This window comes from Mus pahari, chromosome 21, assembly GCF_900095145.1.
Source record: "Mus pahari chromosome 21, PAHARI_EIJ_v1.1, whole genome shotgun sequence".
In the NCBI taxonomy this organism is placed as follows: domain Eukaryota; kingdom Metazoa; phylum Chordata; class Mammalia; order Rodentia; family Muridae; genus Mus; species Mus pahari.
In genome coordinates, this window is record NC_034610.1 from 10909475 (window position 1) to 10929985 (window position 20511).

General features: G+C 45.2%; 1 protein-coding gene across 3 annotated transcripts in view; it reads left to right on the forward strand.

Annotated features, from left to right (window-relative positions):
• Fam120b (family with sequence similarity 120B) overlaps nt 1-15680 on the forward strand; it is a 64625-nt gene extending 48945 nt beyond the window's left edge. For 2 of the 3 annotated variants that reach the window (XM_029532924.1, XM_021221193.1), the window contains exons 7-11: nt 6069-6275; nt 7442-7550; nt 9313-9399; nt 14522-14573; nt 14696-14970. In XM_029532924.1, the coding sequence (XP_029388784.1) occupies nt 6069-6275; nt 7442-7550; nt 9313-9399; nt 14522-14562 (444 nt within the window). In that variant the 3' untranslated portion in view covers nt 14563-14573; nt 14696-14970. Of the gene's footprint in view, nt 1-6068; nt 6276-7441; nt 7551-9312; nt 9400-14521; nt 14574-14695 lie in introns of all 3 variants that reach the window. The other variant, XM_029532925.1, reaches the window with a different exon arrangement.
• Nucleotides 15681-20511: the final 4831 nt, after the last annotated feature.

A 20511-nucleotide genomic window follows, 5' to 3' on the forward strand; every position in this document is an offset into this window, starting at 1 on the left:
CAAAGCCATCTGGGGACAGGGACCTTATAGAAATCAACTACATATGAAACCAAGGAATACACAAAACTTAGAAAAGCAATTTCTTATAGTTTAGAAAAAAATCAGCTCTTGATGAAGTGTGTAAAGGACGGTCCTGTTCCTGTGACACTGGATCTGCTGCTACTTGATCTAAGGATGTGCAGGAGAGCTTAGAGTTTCCTCAGAGTCCCAGGCTCTCGGCCTGGTCATGCTGTACCACCTCTGAATACAAGTCAGTGCTCACTGATCTCCTCTCAGATGTAACTCAGTGTGGACTTCCGCCTTACACCCCTGTAGGGCATGCCTGCTTCTGGTACTTTAAAGAAGACACATGATCCATGACAAATAAGTGACACAGCCCATGTGAAAATATAAATACAGATACATTTGGAGTTTACCCTAAGGTGATATCTACCCTTGATAGTGAGGGTATTTTATGGGTGCAGCAGAAAGATGGATCCTGTTGCCTAGTCTAGTCTGTTGGTCTGTGTCTTTTTATTGGGGAATTAAGACCATTAATACTGAGCGTTAGCAATGAAGAGTGTTAATTGATTCCTGTTATTTTGTTATGGTGTAGGTGGGTTTGCCCGTTTGATTTGCTGTTCTGGGATTATTTATTCTTTGTGTCCATTTTTCTGAACTTAACTTCTTGAGTTACATACAGAAGTTTCTGAAGTTTTCCTTCTGGTGTCTTGTATAGACCTACATAGATCGATAGAAATTACTTAAATTTGGTTTTATCGTAGAATGGTTTTTCTTTCTCTATTGATTATGATTGATAGTTTATTTTGTATAGTAGTCTGGCTGGCATTCGTTGTCTCTCGGAGTTTCTAGAACATCCTGCTTTTGTATGACTTTTCCTTGTAGCTTTCAATGTCCTTTCTTTGTTCTGTACATTTAATCTTTTTTGTTTGTTTGTTTCTTTGTTTTTGTTTTTCCAAGACAGGGTTTCTCCGTATAGCCCTGGCTGTCCTGGAACTCACTTTGTAGACCAGGCTGGCCTTGAACTCAGAAATCCGCCTGCCTCTGCCTCCTGAGTGCGGGGATTAAAAGGCGTGTGCCACCACCACCCTGCTATACATTTAATCTTTTGATTATTGTGTCATGAGGAGTTTCTTTTCTGGTCCTATCTATTTGGTGTTCTGTATGCTTCTTGTACCTCAATAGGCATCTTTTCTTTAGATTAGGGAAATTTTCTTCTGTGACTTTTGTTAAAAATATTTTCTGTGCCTTTGACCTGGGATTCTTCTCCCTTCATTCTCGTCATTCAAAGGTTTGGTCTGTTTATAGAATTTCAGATTTCCTGGTTGCTTGTGTCTGGTTTTTTTGTTTGTTTGTTTGTTTTGTTTTGTTTTGTTTTGTTTTCAGATTTAGCATTTTATTTGACTGAGCTGGCCTTCCTGCTACCTGGCTTTTTAGTTCATGTCTGCTGGTGAGGCTTGCTTACCTTTGAGGCTTTTGTTTGATATCCTAAATTTTTCATTTCCGGTTTTATTTCGACTTGATTTTTCTTTAGTGATTGATTCTATGTCTTGTCTTAAAATGTTTTGATTATTTTGTTCAACCGTTTGTTTCCAGCCTTCACTCAGGCATTCATTTATTATATTATTTATTAATCTCTCTTTAGGGACCGAATATTCATAGTCGCTGTTTTGAAGTCCTTGTGCCGAATGCTTCCTCAGACCCTGTTGCGGTAGGCTTCCTGCCTTCTGTCAGAGGTGTGGGGTATTTGCTGCTCGTGTTTGTGTCTTGTTGAGACCCAGGCATCCAGAGTTACTCTGTCTGAACTGCCTCTTGCCACAGGCATCTTGTCCAGGCCTGGGTGCATGGATGTTCCATTTCAGGCTGCTGTTGCCCACTTTGGATCCTAGCCGAGTGTGGTACCTGTAGGGTCTCTGATGGAGAGTGTTTGGAGAGGCCAGGGAGTGTCACAGAGGAATAGAGGTGGCCTAGAAGGAAAGGCTGAACGGGGCAGTGGAAAAGAAGTAGGTCTGCACCGAGAGGTGGGGTCCTCAGGGGTGAGAGGAAGGGCTTCTTCAGTATTGATCTCTTATTCTCCTTTCATGTTGTGGATTGGCATCTTATTCCTTTCTGCTGCCTGTTTGTGTTCTCAGAAAATACTGGCGTCCTCCTCATAATGTTTACCATATGTATAATCATTCTCTTCAATCATACATCCAGAGTTTCATCTAAATAACAGTAGTTATGAGTCATTAGTATGCAGTTGATGATTTCTGGAGATGAGTTGCCTTGGTTTTTTATGTTCCTTGTGGTCTTGCCCTGGGATTTGCCCATCTGTGGTTAGAGTACAGGTAAAGATGTGTTGGCTGTTTTCTGTGAATTCAGCTTGCCTCTCTTCTCTGAGTGGTCACATTTGCAGTATTTGGAAGAGATGAGGTTGTACTATAGTTATGTTTTCATCTCTTAGACTGTTGCTTCAAGCGCCAGCTCCATCTATGCTCTGCCCTGTGGGTTGGGAACTGTAGTTCCAGTAGTTACACCACTCCAGCAATGGAGTTGAAGGTAACTACAGAACATACTTGCTAAGTAGGGATTAGTAAAATGGACCCTGGAAGTACTATGAATACTAATAATGCTAGGGTGAATGCAAAGTAGAAAAGAGCTGGACAGTCACCGTGAACCTAGCAGGAAGCATAGGCCGTTAGATGGGAAGCAGAGGAGAAGGGCATGGATAGGCCTGGTAATGGTTAGGGCAAAGGGGGAAGTGGGGTGGATATGTGGGGGTTTGGATTAGTTGTAGACTAAGAAGAAGTAAAGATATATACTCAGTGGTTGTAAGCCAAGTCCACCTCTGGGCTTCCAGAGATGTAGAACCAAGTGGGGGGGTAAGATCAGAAGAGAGAAAGGAAGATTTAAAAGAAAAGAAAAGAAAAGGTTGAGAAAGAAGAGTGTAAGAGTGCGTAATATGAACAGTAGGGGACAGCGTTGGCCTGTTACAGTGTCTCCATGTGCTATGTAGGGGACAGCGTTGGCCTGTTACAGTGTCTCCATGTGCTATGTAGTGGGCAGCATTGACCTGTTACAGTGCCTCCCCGTCCTATGTAGAGGCCAGTGTTGGCCTGTTCCCGTGCCTCCCTGTGCTATGTAGATAAGGAATAGCTGTTGTGGGAAAGGAGAGCCGGGTGGTCGGCCATAAAAGAAAATGTGAGCAGAGCCTGAGTGTTGGTTTCTTGACTGCTCTGCCGCTTTGTCTCCTTGGTCCTAGCCTAGGTTGTGCTCCCTTTGGTTTTAAATGGCCCATTTTCTCTGCTGTGGGCTTCCAGCTCCCCTTGCGCATGGAGTTTTCTTACCTGTCTTTTTGGCTGTGGAGAGCTGAGGTAAACTTGGTGCAGCTGAAGTTCCTGCCCTCCCACAGGCTGGGGAGCTGAACCCAAAGCACTGTGAGAGTTTGTGTTTAGCTCCCTCGGAAATTTTGTGTTTCCTCATTTGGAGTGTTGACAGAGTTCCCGGTAGCAGCCACCAGGAACCCCTTATGTGACATTGTGACCACCGGTTGTTTGGTTGATTTCCTGGGAGCAGGTTTTCAGCCCAGTGTGCTTAAGGAAACGCTGCTTTGGAAGGAAGGGGAAGGAGTAGCTGTTGGAGGGGCAGCCGCAAATCCATTCATAGTATCCCACGGGTCCCATGGGTCCCATGGTAGAGAGGCTGGTTGAGGTGTTGATCAAATCTATTTCAGGCTTGGAAAAGAAGCAGATGGAGTGATAAAATATTCATATTCCCTTTAATTCCCAAATTGTAATCAGTGACTGCATCCAACGTGGCTTCTGTTCTGCCGCCTTATCCAGAAGTCCTCTAAAAGGAAAGTCTTGAGGGAATTGCAAAACCAAAACAAAACAGAATGACAGCCCCGCATACAGAATTCAGTTAGTGTCCATATATTACCAGTGAGCACACAGAAACCGAGCTATGAAGACAGTACCCTCATAACTGTTTTACTAAACTGAATTGCCTAGGGACAAGTTAAACGTAAGTGTGATCTGTAGGTCCAGACTTGTGCTTGAGCTAGGTGTGGTGGCGCATGCCTTTAATCCCAGCTCCTGGGACAGAGGCAGGCAGGGACAGGATCTACATAGCAAGATCCAGGACAGCCAGGGCTACATAGAGAGCCCTACCCACCTTATGCCTCTCGACGTCAGCTCACTTTACTCATAGAGTCGATGGAAGGAAAATAGGGTGGTATTAATGGGCCTTGAGAATAGTTCATTAGATTCAGTTCTGCGTATAGTAGGTTCTGCAGACCACGCATAGAAGTTTTACACCAGTGAAGAGCTCCGTCAGAGCCTACAAAGTATCCGTCTAAGGAATGAGCTTCGCAGAGTCAGGCCTCTGTGTAAACAGTCTATGCAGCTGAAGCTCACCTGTTAGGATTAAAGGCTGAATCTGCAGTGATCCAGGCTCCGAGAGACAGGGTCTCACACTGTATCCCCTGCTGGCCTGGAACTCACCATGCAGACCCGGGGAGCCGTGAGCTTGTGACAGTCAGCTTGCCTCAGCCTCCTCCATTCTGGAGCTACAGCCATGCACCACTGTACTTCTGATAGTTTTTAAAATAATTGTCAAATTCATTGAAGTGGGGCCTTGTGTATAAAATGGTTAAAATACCGATCACCTTCTCTAACCTTTTTTTTCAGTTTTATTAACTCTTAGATATGTAATGGTGTTCAAGGTAGCATTGGTCAGTGTGAGCAAAACAGATGCCCAGAGGTGGCCGGCTTACTTGTGCTCCCCTTTCAATGGGGTTTCTTGGACATCTGCAATGTTGATGCCTGCGGCACGGCCAACATCACAGAGCCACAGGGAATATGCGTGGCTTCCTGTGGGATGTGGAACCTTATGCCGCATAAAGAGTGTCTTCTCTCTATCAAGAACAACAACAAAGAAAGTTGAATGTACAGATGGATTTTACAAAGAAGTAGTTCATGTTAGCAAGAGATTCTCCTTTCTGAGATTTTTTTTTTATTTATCTATTTTAATTTTATGTGTATGAGTGCTTTGCCTGCATGTGTGTCTGTGCACCATGCACACCTCTGTACTCTACCTGCAAAAGCCAGATGAGGGCATTGGACCCTCTGTAGCTGAGGTTATAGACAGTTGCCATGTGGGTGCTGGGAATCAAACCCAGGTCCTCTGGAAGAGCAGCCACTTAACCACTGAGCCATCTCTCCAGAGTTCAGGCAAGACATTCTTAATTTGTAAAAACCCGGGGCCCCTTCTGAGATTTTACCATGTGGCATTTTATTCTTAATGGTATTCAGTTGAAATGAGATGAAGTATGATTTTTAAAAACATAGGGAACTTCTCTCCCTGTGTTTTTCAGGAGAATAAACCTAACAATAAATGATCTTGTAAGTTTTACTTAGTGGCCACATCTTGTGATAGCCCATATTTTCCTACAGCAGTGTCTCAGTTACTTTTCTGTCACTGAGACAAGACAGTTGTGTCCTTGATGATCATGGTGGGGAGCACGGCAGCAGGCGGGGAGCATGGCACAAGGGCAGTAGCTATGAGCTCATATGATCCACAAGGCTAAGCCAGGCAGGCAGCGGTGGGGGAAGACTGGGAATGGTGTGGACTATTGAAACTTCAAAGGCCACTCCCAATGACACACCTCCTCCTCCAACAAGGCCACACCTCCTAATCCCTTTCAAATAGTTCCACCAACTGAGGATCAAGCTTTCAAATTTAAAGAGTCCATGGGAACTGGTCCCATTCAGACCACCACAACCAGAATGACTGTTTTGGATGTGTGTAAGGAGAGAGCCCTTGTGAGTAGCTGCTGCCCTAGTGGGTGGATGGGTGGATGGTGAACAGAGGTGTGTTCGTGGGCGATGGGAGGGGCTCCTGCCATCCTTCTCTGGTGTGGCTTGCTTGTCAGGTCTCTTTCATTCAGAAGCACTCAGGAGGCCCAGCATCCTATTCAGGGCTTCGAAAGCATCTGAAGACTTAAGGGGCTGAGACCCTTGAGTTATCTTTTTGTTTCTGCCTTGAGCCCTCTGTTTTGAGCTATCGGTGCACATCTGTCTCCACAGCTGGATTACATTAACTCCAGAGCTGTGCAACTGGGGTCCCTCCTCGTCCGTGGCCTCACCACGTTGGTCCTAGTCAACAGCGCATGTGGCTTCCCCTGGACAACAAGCGAGTTTATGCCCTGGAATGTGTTTGATGGCAAGCTTTTCCATCAGAAGTACCTGCAGTCTGAAAAGGGATATGCCGTGGAAGTTCTTTTGGAACAAAATGTGAGTCCTGGTTCTTGTATATTGGAACAAGTATGTTTGAAGTCAGTCACTGTAATGAGCCTGGAAAGTCTGCCCATCTCACTCTAGGAAGCAGGCATGTTCTCTGGCATCACCGCCATCACCTCGCACAGCTGCTAGGACCATGCTTACGGTTCCATAACTGTTCTCCACACATGAGGTTGGCATGCTCAGCAGCAGCACTTGGTGTTCACCTAGCTAGTGGCTCCTGTAGGGAGAATGAGCTGAGAGGAGGGCTTGCACCGTCTGTAGAGGGGTTCCCCCAGACAGCAGACTAGTTGGGGGAGACCCTCCTGCTATGAAAGGCTGCCCATGGCCTGGGGACCCCGACTGCTGACTCAGCCCTTCTCTGTAGAATTGCTTCATGATTCCTGGAAGATTTCCAAATGAGGCCTCCCGCCAAGCTCATTTGGAATGTTTTCTTACCCACAGGGATGAGAAGGCGGTGTGATTGTGAGAGAACATGCTGATCTGTTAGATAAAACACTCCCAAGTTTTCACACCACAGGGAAAACATTTGGCAATGTGTCGCCGTCACCATTTCTCACCAAAGTTCCAGGGTGTTGCAGGGTTTGTGAGTGTTTAGAACTTAGAGGAGCAGAACAAGTGGGCAGCCCTTCCCTCAGACCTGGACGTGGCTCTGGCAGCAGCAGCGGCAGGAGATGCTGTCCCGGAGCACAGCTGCCAGTTATCCTTGTCTGTGTACCTCAAAATACACAACTGAGCACTCCATCTCACACCAAGCCCACTTAAAAGAATTATCTAGGACGAAATTTGACTGGTAATTCAAGACGCTACCAGAACAGCTAATGATCAGACTCCCGTCTGCTGCTGGTGTTTGACCCCAACATCTCCACTCCGTGTTCATAGATTGTCAGGAGAGTAGATTTTTAGCCATGACTGTTTAATCTACACAAAATAGAGGCAGACGTCATAGGTATTTGCTGCCATTTCCAGGGGTCTCATGTGGGGAACAGTCATCTAAGACCCTCTTCAGGTCATGGTAATGGAGAGGCGCTCTGTCTTCACCTGATGCAGAGCGTGATCCTACACTGTTTGATGTGGGGACGGAGACCACTAGTAGGTGAATCCCACCCCTGCCACCTCACGCCCTGCTCCGTTCAATCCATCGTCTGATCTGTTTACAGAGATCGTGGCTCACCAAGTTCCACAACCTGAAGGCAGTGGTCTGCAAGGCCTGCTCCAAGGAGAACCGACGCATTGTAGGCAGAGCACATTGGAACTCTCGTTACACAGGTGGGCAAGGGCTGGGTGCTTCCCTCTTCCTGTCACTTAATGTGCTGCGGCCCAGGTAGACTTACCTGAAAAGAGAATGATGAGACTATGACAGAGGAAGATGGCTGCGCTGTCCTCCGGTAACCTAAATTCTGGTCCCATTGAATAAAGAACTCTTTCACTAATGTCTCCCTAGGAGAATTCCCACAATTCCCCCAGTTAAAGACTATATGGGTAGTATTTGTCTACTTGACAAAAGTTAAGGCTTAGTTTTTCTCATAACAAAAGGGCATTAGAAAAATTCAGTATGTTCTATACATAAATGTGCAGAGTAACAGTGGATAAAAAGAATTTGAACACAAGTAGGGAGGGTAAAATGGGAGGGACTTGAAGAAAGGGAGAAATGTCACAATTAAATTATCTCAAAAAGAAAGCATTTAAAAAGGAACTGGAAAGTGACTTTCAGCTCTGTGACCTAAAATGAGACCTGTGGAAAGACGTTAAATTTCTGACGTTCCTTTCAAGGTTCTCACTCAGCCAACCACACAGTACTTCCCACCATTTTGAACAGTGGCCAGTCTTCTTTCACTGTTATCCAAGACACATGCCCATACCTCTGAGGGTCATATCAAACATCTATTGTACTTGGGAGTTCTGGCAAAGTTCCACACTGCCAGTGGGCTCTAGACATCCAAGAGTGTGGAGCCCTGCAGCAAGGGTGTCAGTATCGGGCATCCCAATAGGCCGATTGTCAGGAGCCACAGTCGAGAGGCCTTGCTCAGTGAGTAGGGTCTGGGGAGGACGGAGATAGATTTGAGTGAATTACAACAGTAGGAAGAGAAAGGAAGGTCAATTGGAGTTGGGTACAGAATTCTTAAGACTACATTTAAAGGAGTTGATGTTTATATCCATTACAAATTGGGGAACTTTTAAAGGTTTTGAAGTGCTCTTATCAGGATAGCAACTGCTCTGACAGCGGAAGAAAATGGGATTAGGAGATGGCCCATGGATTGTCCTGGGCCCCAGGCAAGAGGTGGCCCTGGGGAAAGTGCCAGCATCCTTGGAGCTCTCAGGCATCAGTCTGTTGTGTTGTGATCTTCTTGGTCACAGCTGGGTGAATTCAGTGCTATGGGCGCGTGGCTCCTTATCCTTTCTGGCCACAGTGCCTCCAAACAGAAGAGGAGTTTAGTCTCTGAAGGTCATATCATACATGTGTTGCACTTGGGGGTTCCTGACCAATTGCCACAGTGACCAGACCCAGCCCAGAGTCTGTGATTGGCACTTACAGCAGGAACTCATCCTCCTTCTGTGGAGCACATGAAATAAAGTGCATAGTGAGTGGAAATGAGTGATCCAAGGGAGACATCAGAGTGTAAAAGGAATGTGTTCATGCATTTGTGGGGAGTGTAGAAGAGCGCACCACATCCCAGGAATATGCTCAAGGGAGAAGCATCCGGATCGATGTGTTACCTAAAGCAACTGTAAGTGGGCCTCCCTGCTGGAGGAAAGAGCTTTGACAATTGTTGCCTCTGTGGAGGAGTTTCTGGGTAAGGAACAAGACCCCAAAGGCACATGGTGAGCTAGTTCTTAGCACTGTCATAGGCTGCCATTTGGCTCCCAGGACAGATCGGCTGCATCTTTTCTTCGGCCTTTGGAATCCTCCAGTTCCACTCTGCTGCTGTGAGCTCACTGAATGTTCCCTGGCTTGTTGTCACTTGCTGCACCATTAAGTGTGAGACAGAGTGAGTGGCCGTGTGCTGATGTGTTGCCCATGTTCCCACAGGGAGGCAAGGGAGACAGGGCTACAGCTCCTACAGGACAGACTCCACACATGGCCATTCTGGGCAGTCATGGAGAAACCAGGGTTCAGGTAAGAGGCCACCCCATCGGCCATCGCCTGCTCCTAGGCACTGCATCCCTTCACACTAGGCTTGTGCTAGAGACCCTTTCCTGTATTTCAAAACAGTTACCATCAGAGACACAACAAATCGGTTTGTTGGCATCCCGAATTCTGTGTTTAATGGACTAGAGATAAATAATGTTCTCGCTCAATGGTGATACGTCTCTCCTTGTTGCATTATTTTCTGCCAATTCGTTCATCTCTTAAAAACTCATTTTTTTTTTATACAATTTATTCAAAGATTTTTTCAAAAGGTTGCGGAAAGAGGGCTTAAATAGTAATGTTATCTTCCATGCTCCGTCTTCCGTGTCATGGATTACATTTATTCATCAGTAATTAAATTCAAATCCCTTATAGATTTCAGAGCTAAACTTGGTAATAGACTGAAATTACCTCAGATTTATGGTTTTGTCCTTTAATGGAAACTCAAATGTGATTTTTACTTTTGTAAACTGTGTGCAGCTTTACACATTGCTCCGATTGCTGAGAGAGGACCTCATCAGGCTGTTGACAACAGTACCCATGTACAGTGCCCAGGCTGTAGACAACAGTACCCATGTACAGTGCCCAGGCTGTAGACAACAGTACCCATGTACAGTGCCCAGGCTGTAGACAGAACATGAGCAAATGTTGAAGTTGCTGTGTCATTAACAATAGTTCAGTTCCTGAACTAGCTACAGAAAAGTACTCTGCACATCCTACCACTGACTGACTTCTAGGGCCTGTGGTGGCCCAGCTGAAATTACCTGAACTCTACAGGACAGACCGTTCCTGGGGCTCCCTGCCACGATAACCAGCTGCCCCACAACTCTGAGCTGCCCCAGACAGATGCTGGTCCAGAAAAATGGCAAGGGGGAAATGGCCCCATTAGGGCTAACGGCCACCAAAAGTAATGAACATCTATAGGTCTTCTTATAAAGTTGACCATGACACTGGTCATGGCTTTAGCCACTTGAGTTATGTAGGATCCAGGCCTGGGCCTGGCCATCTGCATGTCCCACCCTGGCAATGTTTGGGCAGCCTGAATTCTGACAAAAGGCATCAGGCTGAATGTCAGGCTACTGCCCTTGTGCTGAGGGGAAAGTTGCTGGCCCCTCTAAGGCAGCCAATCTCTAGTGATGGTTCTCCCCTGCAGACGTCACTGTTTCCTCAGCCTGCCCTTCCCTGCCAGCAGCAGGCCAGCTTGCCTAGGATGCTGTGCAAGGAGATGCTTTCCTTTTGTCCTCTCTGGCTTGCCATTGTCCCATTCCCATTCCAGAACCTCAGAGTTGGCCAGATGACAACCACACACTTGTGGGCAGTAAGAGGCAGTAGCTCTCTAGGGAAGCTAGCATCCTCACCAGCTACAGGAGAATATCACCAGTGTTCTCAAATCTCCACACTCAGACTGTGTCCGATGACTGTGTCCAGTCACTGTCCTGTCTCCTGTTCTCTGTCAGGCAGATGCTGGCATCAATAAGTCTGTGTACGTGTAGCTCTATAGGGTTAAGATTCTTTGATTCATGGTTGGTGATTGAGAAAGGTGCTATTTACAGAGGTGCCATAGAGCCAGGCCCATGCCAGTCTTCCTGAGTAGCCTGAGTCTTGGTCACTTCACCTGCCGCTCTTAGGACAGTGACCGCCATCTCATAACCCAGAGCTGTCCATACCCGCAGAGTCCTGTCCCAGAAAAAGTGTCACAAGAATTTGATTATTCTCACTGTTAGTACCTTGGCAGATGTTACAGGGCTATATATTTCAGATATACTAGGGGAAATCCTTTGGGTTGTTGGTCATAAGGGTATTCATTTCTTCCCCTTCTCTAGAGAGCATTGATCATGTCATCATAGATGAAAATACTAGAGTTGCTCCCTAGGACAGGTGCTCTCTGAGTCCTGGGTCTCTGCCAGAGGTCTGTCTACCCTGGATCCCACATCACTTAGCACTTCCAATAGCCCAGAGACGTCATGGCATCTGTGTGTCCCACTCCTATCTTCATGGCACCAGGATGCATGGTCCCTATGTGACGGTGTCCTTGTGGCCAGTGATAAGAGGCTAGCAGCCACATGTAGGGTGGGTACAGGTCTTAGGGCAGGAAGACGGAGGTGACAGAATGGAGGTAACCTCCTGCTGGGCCTGTCCCTGAGGAGGAAACCACGGGTCAGGAGAAGTCAGCATTCTAAGATGAGAACTCCCGTGGGTGAGCTGGAAGGCTGGTCTTCAGTGGTCCCCAGAGCAGCTAGCTCCTCAGAGGCAATCCTATCCAAGCTGTAGGTGCCTTCAAGGGCATTACTCCATTCATGTTTGTAAAAGCAAGCAGCTCCTACCAAGGAGGATTGGAAGCAGAGTGAAGAGCCCAGAGCAGCAGCTCTTCTGGTTTTTTATATGCCTGTCACACATCTCCTGATTTCCTAGTTTTCAACCCAGCTGGTCTGCAGCTCTCGCACACACATCAGTGGTCTCAGCCGTGGCCTGGCCTGGGAAGATACACTTCTTTCTGGATCTTTTGCACCTTCAGGACTTGGTCCTGCCTGAGTCATGGACTCTTACATCCTCAGCATCCTGCATGAGGCTACTTCCTAGCCCTTTATCTGCATCCTGGACCACAGTCCTGTAGCCCAGCATTGTCATGACTTTTTGGAACCCTGAAACTCACCAGCTTAATGAAACAGACTGATTGTGTGCACTCTGCGTTGGTTCACTTTGCATGCGTGTTTGGATGCATGCGTGTTGGGTGGTTCTTCAGTTCCATAGAGCAGTAAAGACACAGGTCTTACTCCTGGACTCAGTGAGTGATGTCACACTCCCCATCACCCAGAATTATTGTTCTAAATCCAGTGACCACATCCATAACCACCAAGGTTTTGATATCTCACTTCTGACATACATGTCTTAAAGCCTATGTTTACACATATAAAGAAAAGGCCACATAATCAAAACCAATAAGCAGTTCTTCTGACCCAGAAAAGGACAGTGTGAGGTCACCATCACGGTTACAGATGTGCAAGCCCTGGGGGAGGGACACACAGACCCTGGACAGTTAATCCTGTCCAGTGATGGAATGAACAGTAGCACAAATCTCTTTACACAACTGACCAATTCACAGGCTGGAAATTTCCAGGAGTGGCTGCTACCCTCCACCTGTGTGGCCACATTAAACTTGACACATTGGGAGTATTATCTAGCTTCAGGACCAGAGAATCCCATTTGAAATATGGCACTGGCCACATTAGTTAAGGCCAAAACACTACATTGACATTGGGCTCTGGTTTGAAATTTGGAACTTAGAAGGACATCTCCACTTTATTGGGGTGGGTTATAATAGAAACATAATCACAGCCTTGATTGTGAAGGTTGGTTTAGGAAAAGTTCTAGGGACCTGAGACAAAAAGGCCAGTTTGACTGGCCTTGTGCTGGATTGATGTCAGACTCAATGGCTAGAGGTGAGTCTAGAAGCAGCTAGGGGCAGTGTGTGTGCAAGGACAGAGTTTCTTTGGCACCATGCCCGTGTGGAAAAAAGTCCACAGGCCACCTGCTGCTACTGCTGTGTCCCACAGCTTGCTTATGTGCTCTTTTGTACAGTTGGTCCTTATTTGGAGCTTTTTGTTGTTGTTTTAAAGATGAAACAATCTACTGAAATGACTGGGCTTGTGTTTTGGGCCAACACATTTTCCTAGGGGGATTTCCTGACTTTAATACTTTTTCATTTCTACAACATAGAAAGCAGAAAGGTGTTACTATTTCAAGATTAGAAAAAAATAGACAAAACTCTTCATGTTAGAAAAGGCTCAGCTGGGCGTGGTGGCACACACCTTTAGTCCCAGCACTCGGGAGACAGAGGCAGCCAGATTTCTAAGTTCGAGGCCAGCCTGGTCTACAAATTGAGTTCCAGGACAGCCAGGGCTACACAGAGAAACCCTGTCTCAAAAAAAAAAAAAAAGAAAAGAAAAGAAAAGGCTCAAAATGCTTATGTTCAAAATGGCAGATGGGCATTTACCGTGGGCATAGTGGACACACGTTCACAACATGCAATATTAACATAACTGCGTGAGAGAATGTGAGCTGTCAGGGTCACTGCTGGGACTATGGCCTGGCAGATGGGGTGGGGTGCACCCCACAGGTAGTCAACATCAAAGTCTAGGGCCAATTCAGTCACCCTGTGAACAAATGGTGCCTGAGTCGAGGCTTTGGCCTGTCCCTGGCTATTATTCAGCCCAGCTGGTGAGGAAAAAACGTGTTACATTCCATTAAGAGCTGTAAACTTCATGAGACTCTCCACTCTCCCTCTTCTCAGGGTGACTGAGAGGGGGCCTACACACTAGGAAACCACAGGGGTGAGAGCTTCGATGGCAGGGGTGCTGAAGGTTGTATTCATCTGGACACCTGTTTGGGTTGTCACCCTCACACTTTAGGGGTCATTAGGCAGTGCATGTTAAAGCCATCACTTCCAGGTACCAAAGAAAGCCCAGTGCAAGTCTTACAGAAGAGCGTGGTGGTAGTGTTGAGACAGGGTCTCAGTATGTGGCATTATCCTGGCTGGGACTCCCAGAGATTCCCCCTGCCTGTGAGGCCTGAGTTCCACCATGCCCAACCAAAAAGCGTTGTTTTTTAAGATGTGGAAACTCTGTTTCCTTCAAGGCTAGTTCTGCTCCAAGCCCCTTCCCAACCCCCGTGTCTGTCAGAGGCGGGAAGTGGCCAGCTACACTGTGGGGTTGGGGCACTTGTGTGCTCAGCCCTGGAGAAGCCACACATTGCTTTTTCTGCGCTTGGCAGGAAGTCCTCTGAGAGCCATCTGCATATGAATTTCCATTTCCAAAGTCATTAGCAGTAATAAACATCTAGATGTCCTGCAGATGGTCAGAACTGGCACCAAGAGAAACAATTTTGACAGTTTCCTTCTACTAATAGCAGTGCCTCCTAATTAATTGCTTCCACTCTAATGGAATAATTATAGAGCAAAATTTAATGACAGGTGGTCACAACTGAAAAATGTTCTGTCATCCAGTACAGCTCAGCAATCCGTCTTTATGCGAGCTTAGAGCCACGTCACTTCTTTGAGTTGGGATTTGGAGACATTTCTTCTTACTCTGGTGTTCATCTCTGTTTGGTTCAGGGGGCAGACAGCATGAACATGACCACTGGAGAAGATACTAGGAGTTGTACAGGTAAAGCCCTCCCCAGCCTCTCCGTGAACTAAGAGATACTCTGTCCTTAAAGCTGAGGGCCACATGGGCCAGCTTCCGGACTGGGATCCACCAACCTAACCCAAGATGTTTGCTTCTTCCAGAAGAGTGTGGAAACAGGATCAATGCCCAGACTCCGCCCTCCGGTCTCAGCAACAAGGACAGCAACCGGGCAACCCTTTAAAGGAAGGAAAAATTGCTTCTCAGAAGTTTCTCCTATACAAACTATAAAAAGATCCCATTGGTCTGTTTCAGAGGTTGCTCCAGACTCCATGACCCAGAACACTTGACATTATCATTGAGAATGCTCTCCTGACCTTGGCAGGAGTCAAATTCCAAACATTTTCTTACTATTAAATTGTGAAAATGATCCCTCAAATCATTAGTCTTTGAAATCATGATGTCTTCTTATTTTTCTGTTACTGTGAAAAGGCACCGTGACCAAAGCGACTTATAAAAGAAAGCTTTTACTCTGGGTCTTAGAGATCCAGAGGGTGGTAGAACCTATGACCATCATGTTGGGGTATATGACAGGAGCCAGGTGAGGACTAGCCAACTGGGAATGGCTCAGGGTTTTGAGATTTCAAAGCCCACCCCCAATCGACACACCTCCATCCGCAAAACCACACCTCCTCCAGTAAGGCCACTCCTCCTAATCCTTTCCACCAACTGGAGACCAAGCTTTCAAACATACTAGCTCCATACATTCTGCTCCAGAAGGACTTAAGCATAGTGTGTCCGCAGATCTTGTAGCTGCCATGACTTCGCTGCGTAGATTTGGAACTGGCTTTTCTGGTCCTTCCCTCTATTACTGTCCTCTTCAAACATTGCTGCCTTTAGAAATTCTGTGTCCTTGCTGTCTACTTGTGTAACTTTTAATTAAGATTCTGATCTCTTAGGTTGAAAGTATATTTCTAGGAAAGTTGTTTTCCGTCACAGAAGCTGCATCCTGACTTGTCAATAAAATGCGTGCGTACGTCAGTCACAAGTTTAAATAAGCCACTGTGTTGATGGAATATTTATCACCTTTAGAGCTTTTCCAGTGACAGCATTGCTTAGGTTGTTTTCCAGTCAAGTCTTGTGATAGAATTTCCACATATACAATAAAATAAAAATACATTTTTAAACTCATACTTCACTTTTTTTTTTAAGACACATCTGTGACCCAGACACCCTCTGCATCGTATCTGCCTTTTATGTCAAGCCCTCTGTTACCTTTTTCAGCAGGCATACCATATCTTTTTCTTTATAGAAAAATAATGTTGAGTCCAGAATCCTATAATCAGTGTTCCTAAAGTAGGGGGGGAAATCGACACGTTTTCAGGAATCAAAACTTTGACCCATATATCCTTTCTAAGAGGAAATGGGTGTGCTCAGCTTGAAGCTCCATCCCATGAAATGCAGAGACTGTAGGACTCCACATTGGGCAAAGAAATCAGTGACATGTGCAGGTACCACTGAGCAGTTCTGAACTGTAAAAGCAAATAAACCAGCAAGCAATAGACTGTTACAAGGAAAGTGACGGGTGCCTCTGAGTGAGACAAAAAAAAAAAGGCACATTGCCTTTTCTTGCTTAGAAAACAATATTTTATATTATCTGTCAATGTTCTGTAATATGAACTAGAACGGGGGTGAGAAGAAAAGCCGCTTACATTCTATGCTGGAATCAACTTCAAAACACAAGTAGAATGCAAGATTCATATAGCACATTCATTCCAGAAACGAACAGGTCAAGTACATAAAAAACAGTGTCATCCATTTGAACAAGTTAATAAGTAAGTGTGTTCTAATAGAAACAGAGGGGTAAATGTCTCTTGGTTTATATTCTTTTTGAACACATGCGGATAGTTCATAGGATAACTATGAATTAGATCCCAAAGTAAACCTCAGACAAAATAATAAAAAGCTAATTTACTAAAATCACATTTTCTGTCTATAAGAACATAGCATAAACAGCAGCAAAAAGGTAAAAACAAGTCTTTGCTCTTATCAATTATCTTGCCATTCTAAAATATTATCAAGGAAATCACTAGCAAATTTATTTTGGGCTAATGAAGGTATTACATTTAAAAAGTCATTGCAGGGCTGGAGACATGGCTCAGTGGTTAAAAGCACTGGCTCCTCTTCCAAAGGACCTGAGTTCAATTCCCAGCACATGGCAGTTCACAACTGTCTGTAACTCCAGTTCCAGGGGATCTGACACACACACACATGCAGGCAAAACACGGATGCACATAAATATTAATAAATAAAACTCATCGGGGGGGCAGTGATATCGCAGAAGAGAATCGGCTCACTCTGGATGTCCTTAGCTCCAGTTGAGAGCAGTCATACTTGTCAAAATGCTGAAGCTGGCTGCGAGGTAAGCTTGATTGGTACACTGCAGTTAATTTCTTCTTATTTCACTTACTCAGCCAGTGACAACCCCGTGTACATTTCTGGTTCAGACTTCCAGGGCCAAACAAACAGAACACTTTGCCCTCCAAATAGAGGGGTGCAGTTTTGGTTTCCTGAGAAGCAGGCACAGAGGCTGGCCATCATGTGTCAACTCCACTAGCTTGAGTAACTTCCACAAGGTTTAAAACAACCTGTAGATAAAGATTAATAAGGGGTTGGAGAGATGTCTCAATAGTTAAGAGCACTGGCTGCTCTCCCAGAGAGCAGCCACAGAGTAGCCAGCAAGGACTTCTCGCAGCACACATGTGGCACATAGACATACACACAGGCAGAATGCCCATGCATATAAAATAAGGATCATAACATTCAAAAGCAACCTAGTGTAAGGGCAAATTTAGAAGTCAGTCATACATGGTCAGGAAAAGGAGGAGACCAGAAAGGAAGATAAAAGGCTCCAGGTTTTTTCATTCAGATCGACTCGCAGTACCAAGATACCTTTCAGTCATCAAAAATCAAACCCTGAAAATCAACACTGATTCGAGATGGCTCCGCGCACTGACTGCTCTTCCGAAGATCCTGAGTTCAAATCCCAGCAACCACATAGTGGCTCACAACCACCCGTAATGAGATCTGACACCCTCTTCTGGTGCGTCTGAAGACAGCTACAGTGTACTTACATATAATAATAAATCTTTGGGCTGGAGCAAGTGGGGCCGACCGGAGCGGAGGGGTCAACCAGAGCCAGCAGAGGTCCTAAAAATTTAATTCCCAACAACCACATGAAGGCTCACAACCATCTGTTCAGCTACAGTGTACCCATATACATATACATAAAATAATCTTTAAAAAAAATTAATGCCATGAAACATTACCGTCTCTGTGAGTTTGAGGCCAGCTCAGTCTGCATAGCAAGGTTCAGGACATCCAGCACCACAGAGAGACCCTGCCTCAGCAAGCAAGCTGGGGAAGCCCTGGTCCTCCAGTGGACAAACCTGGGTTGGTGTAATTCTATAACACTCAACATTTTTAATTTGTATCAACAAAGTCACACATACAAAGAATCAGGAAAATGTATTCAAAAGATAGATAAACTGTCCCAGAAGAAATCAACACATCAGAGTCATTGGACAAGACTTCCTTAAACATGCTTATAACTCCAAAAGAGGTATGAATAACATCTATTAAGAAATGTATGAATAAAACCAGGACCATATATATATATATATATATATATATATATATGATGTGTGTGTGTGTGTGTGTGTATCAAAAAGAAGTATAACAGAAATGAGAAATTCCCCAGAGGCACGCTGGAGTAGATTTGAATAGACAAATAACAAGTTTGGAAGTTATTAAGCCTTAGAAATATAAGGTATAACAGGAAACAACACAAGGAGCCCATGGAACCCCGTATCTGTTACTTTTTGGTTGCTGTGATAAAGCACCATAACCAAGGAGACTTATAGAAGAGTTCATTTCGGCTTCTGGCTCCAGAGGGGTGAGGCTGATGGCTGAGTGGAGGCATGGCAGCTGGAATGGATGCAAAAAGCTCACAGACTTGACTGTAAGCACGGGGTAATGCAAACGCAGAGCTGGGCAAGGCACACCTCCCAAGCCCCCCAAACACCACCACCAAATGGGGACCAAGTGCTCAAGTGTCTCAGGCTGTGGGGGACATCTCATTCAAACCACCAGAGGCTCCACCGTGCTGTAAGACTGTTGTAAAACTTAGAACACAAATTGAGAAGGAGCACAGAGCACAGAAAAATGTTCAAAGCTCCCCCAAATAAGAATGTGTGGGTCCAAGAAAACAGGACACATCTAGAGAGGCTTGGGAGGGCCAGCAGCATAGTATCTTGAACATAGCAGGTGAGAAATAACTTATACAAGGGACTCCCAAGATTATCACTGATTTTTTTTTTTTTTAAAGAAGTCTTGGGAGCCAGGTGGTGGTGGTGCACGCCTTTAATCCCAGCACTTGGGAGGCAGAGGCAGGCAGATTTCTGAGTTCGAGGTCAGCTTGGTCTACAGAGTGAGTTCNAGGACAGCCAGGGCTACACAGAAAAACCCTGTCTCAAAAAAACTAAAAAAAAATAAAAATTCTTGAGAAACAGAGATAATACATTTATATATTCAAAATGCAAAAGAGAGACTGTAGAGGTGGCTCAGCAGAGGCATCTCATAACTGCCTGTGACATCAGTACCAAGGGGGTCCAGTGCCTAGGGCCCCCATGGGCGCACCTCATGAACATGGTGCACATACAGACAAGTGGGCTCATTCATATAAATAACTTTTGTTAAGTTATTGCAAAAGAAAACTTGTCAACTGAGAATTTTTATCAGGCAAACCTAGCTTCCTAGAAATGAGGACAAAGTTAAGGTATTCCCAGTAAGCATACGCTAGCTAAAGAGATTCCTTTATCATTATACTAGCCTTGTAGGAAATGCAAAAAGAGCCAGTGAGCTGACTCAGCAAGGTACCTGGTGCAAGCCTGAGAACCTGTGTCAGATGCCTACGCCACACAGCGGAAGGGGAGCCAACTCAGGCAAGGATGCGCTGTCTTCTGATACACACACACACACACACACACACACACACACACACGTAATAAAAGATTGGTAAACAACTTAAAATGTTTAAAGGAAGAAGCACAAAAGCAAGTCCCCCAGATTGAAATGAAGCCCAACAGTAGCAAAACCAGATGAAGAAATATAGACACCCCCCCCCCCAGTAAAGGTAGTTACATGGGCAGTTAAAAAGTTAAATTGATTATAATTTTGATTTACAACTTTGCTTTTCCTGTATGCTTTGAAAGACAAGTGCAGTCAGTTACTGGCCGAGTGATGTATGAAGAAATAATTTATGGCACATTCAGACCGTGTTGCTGTGATTTGGGGATGATGAATGTAATTTCTACAGAAACCAGATAAATTAGCTGCAGAGTACACATAAGGGGAAATGATAAAGGAATCAAAACATCACTTCAAAAATATTGGAGGAGCCGGGCGTGGTGGCGCATGCCTTTAGTCCCAGCACTCAGGAGGCAGAGGCAGGCGGATTTCTGAGTTCAAGACCAGCCAGGGCTACACAGAGAAACCCTGTCTCGAAAAACCAACAAAAAAAGAAAAAAAAGAAAAATGGAGAAAGTGAAGAGATAATGACAGGCCATTTTGTGGGGATACAAAATGTGAATTTTTGCTTATTTTTGTAATCCTTGCCCAGAGGCCAATCAAACTCACAGGACTCTTTCCTCAGCCTCCTAATAGGATTACAGGTGTACAATACCATGTCCAGTAAAGTGGGCTCGTTTTTGGTAAAGGTGAATTTATTTTGTGTTTTATTTGTCTGTACGTCTTGTATTGCTCTATGTCTGATGCCCAGAGACCAGAAGAGAGCATCAGCTCACCCAAGACTGGATAAAAAGACAGGTGTTTGGTTTTTTGTCTGTTCGTTTTGGAATTATTTATTTTGTGTATATGAGTATATTGTAGCTGTCTTCAGACACACCAGAAGGGGGCATCA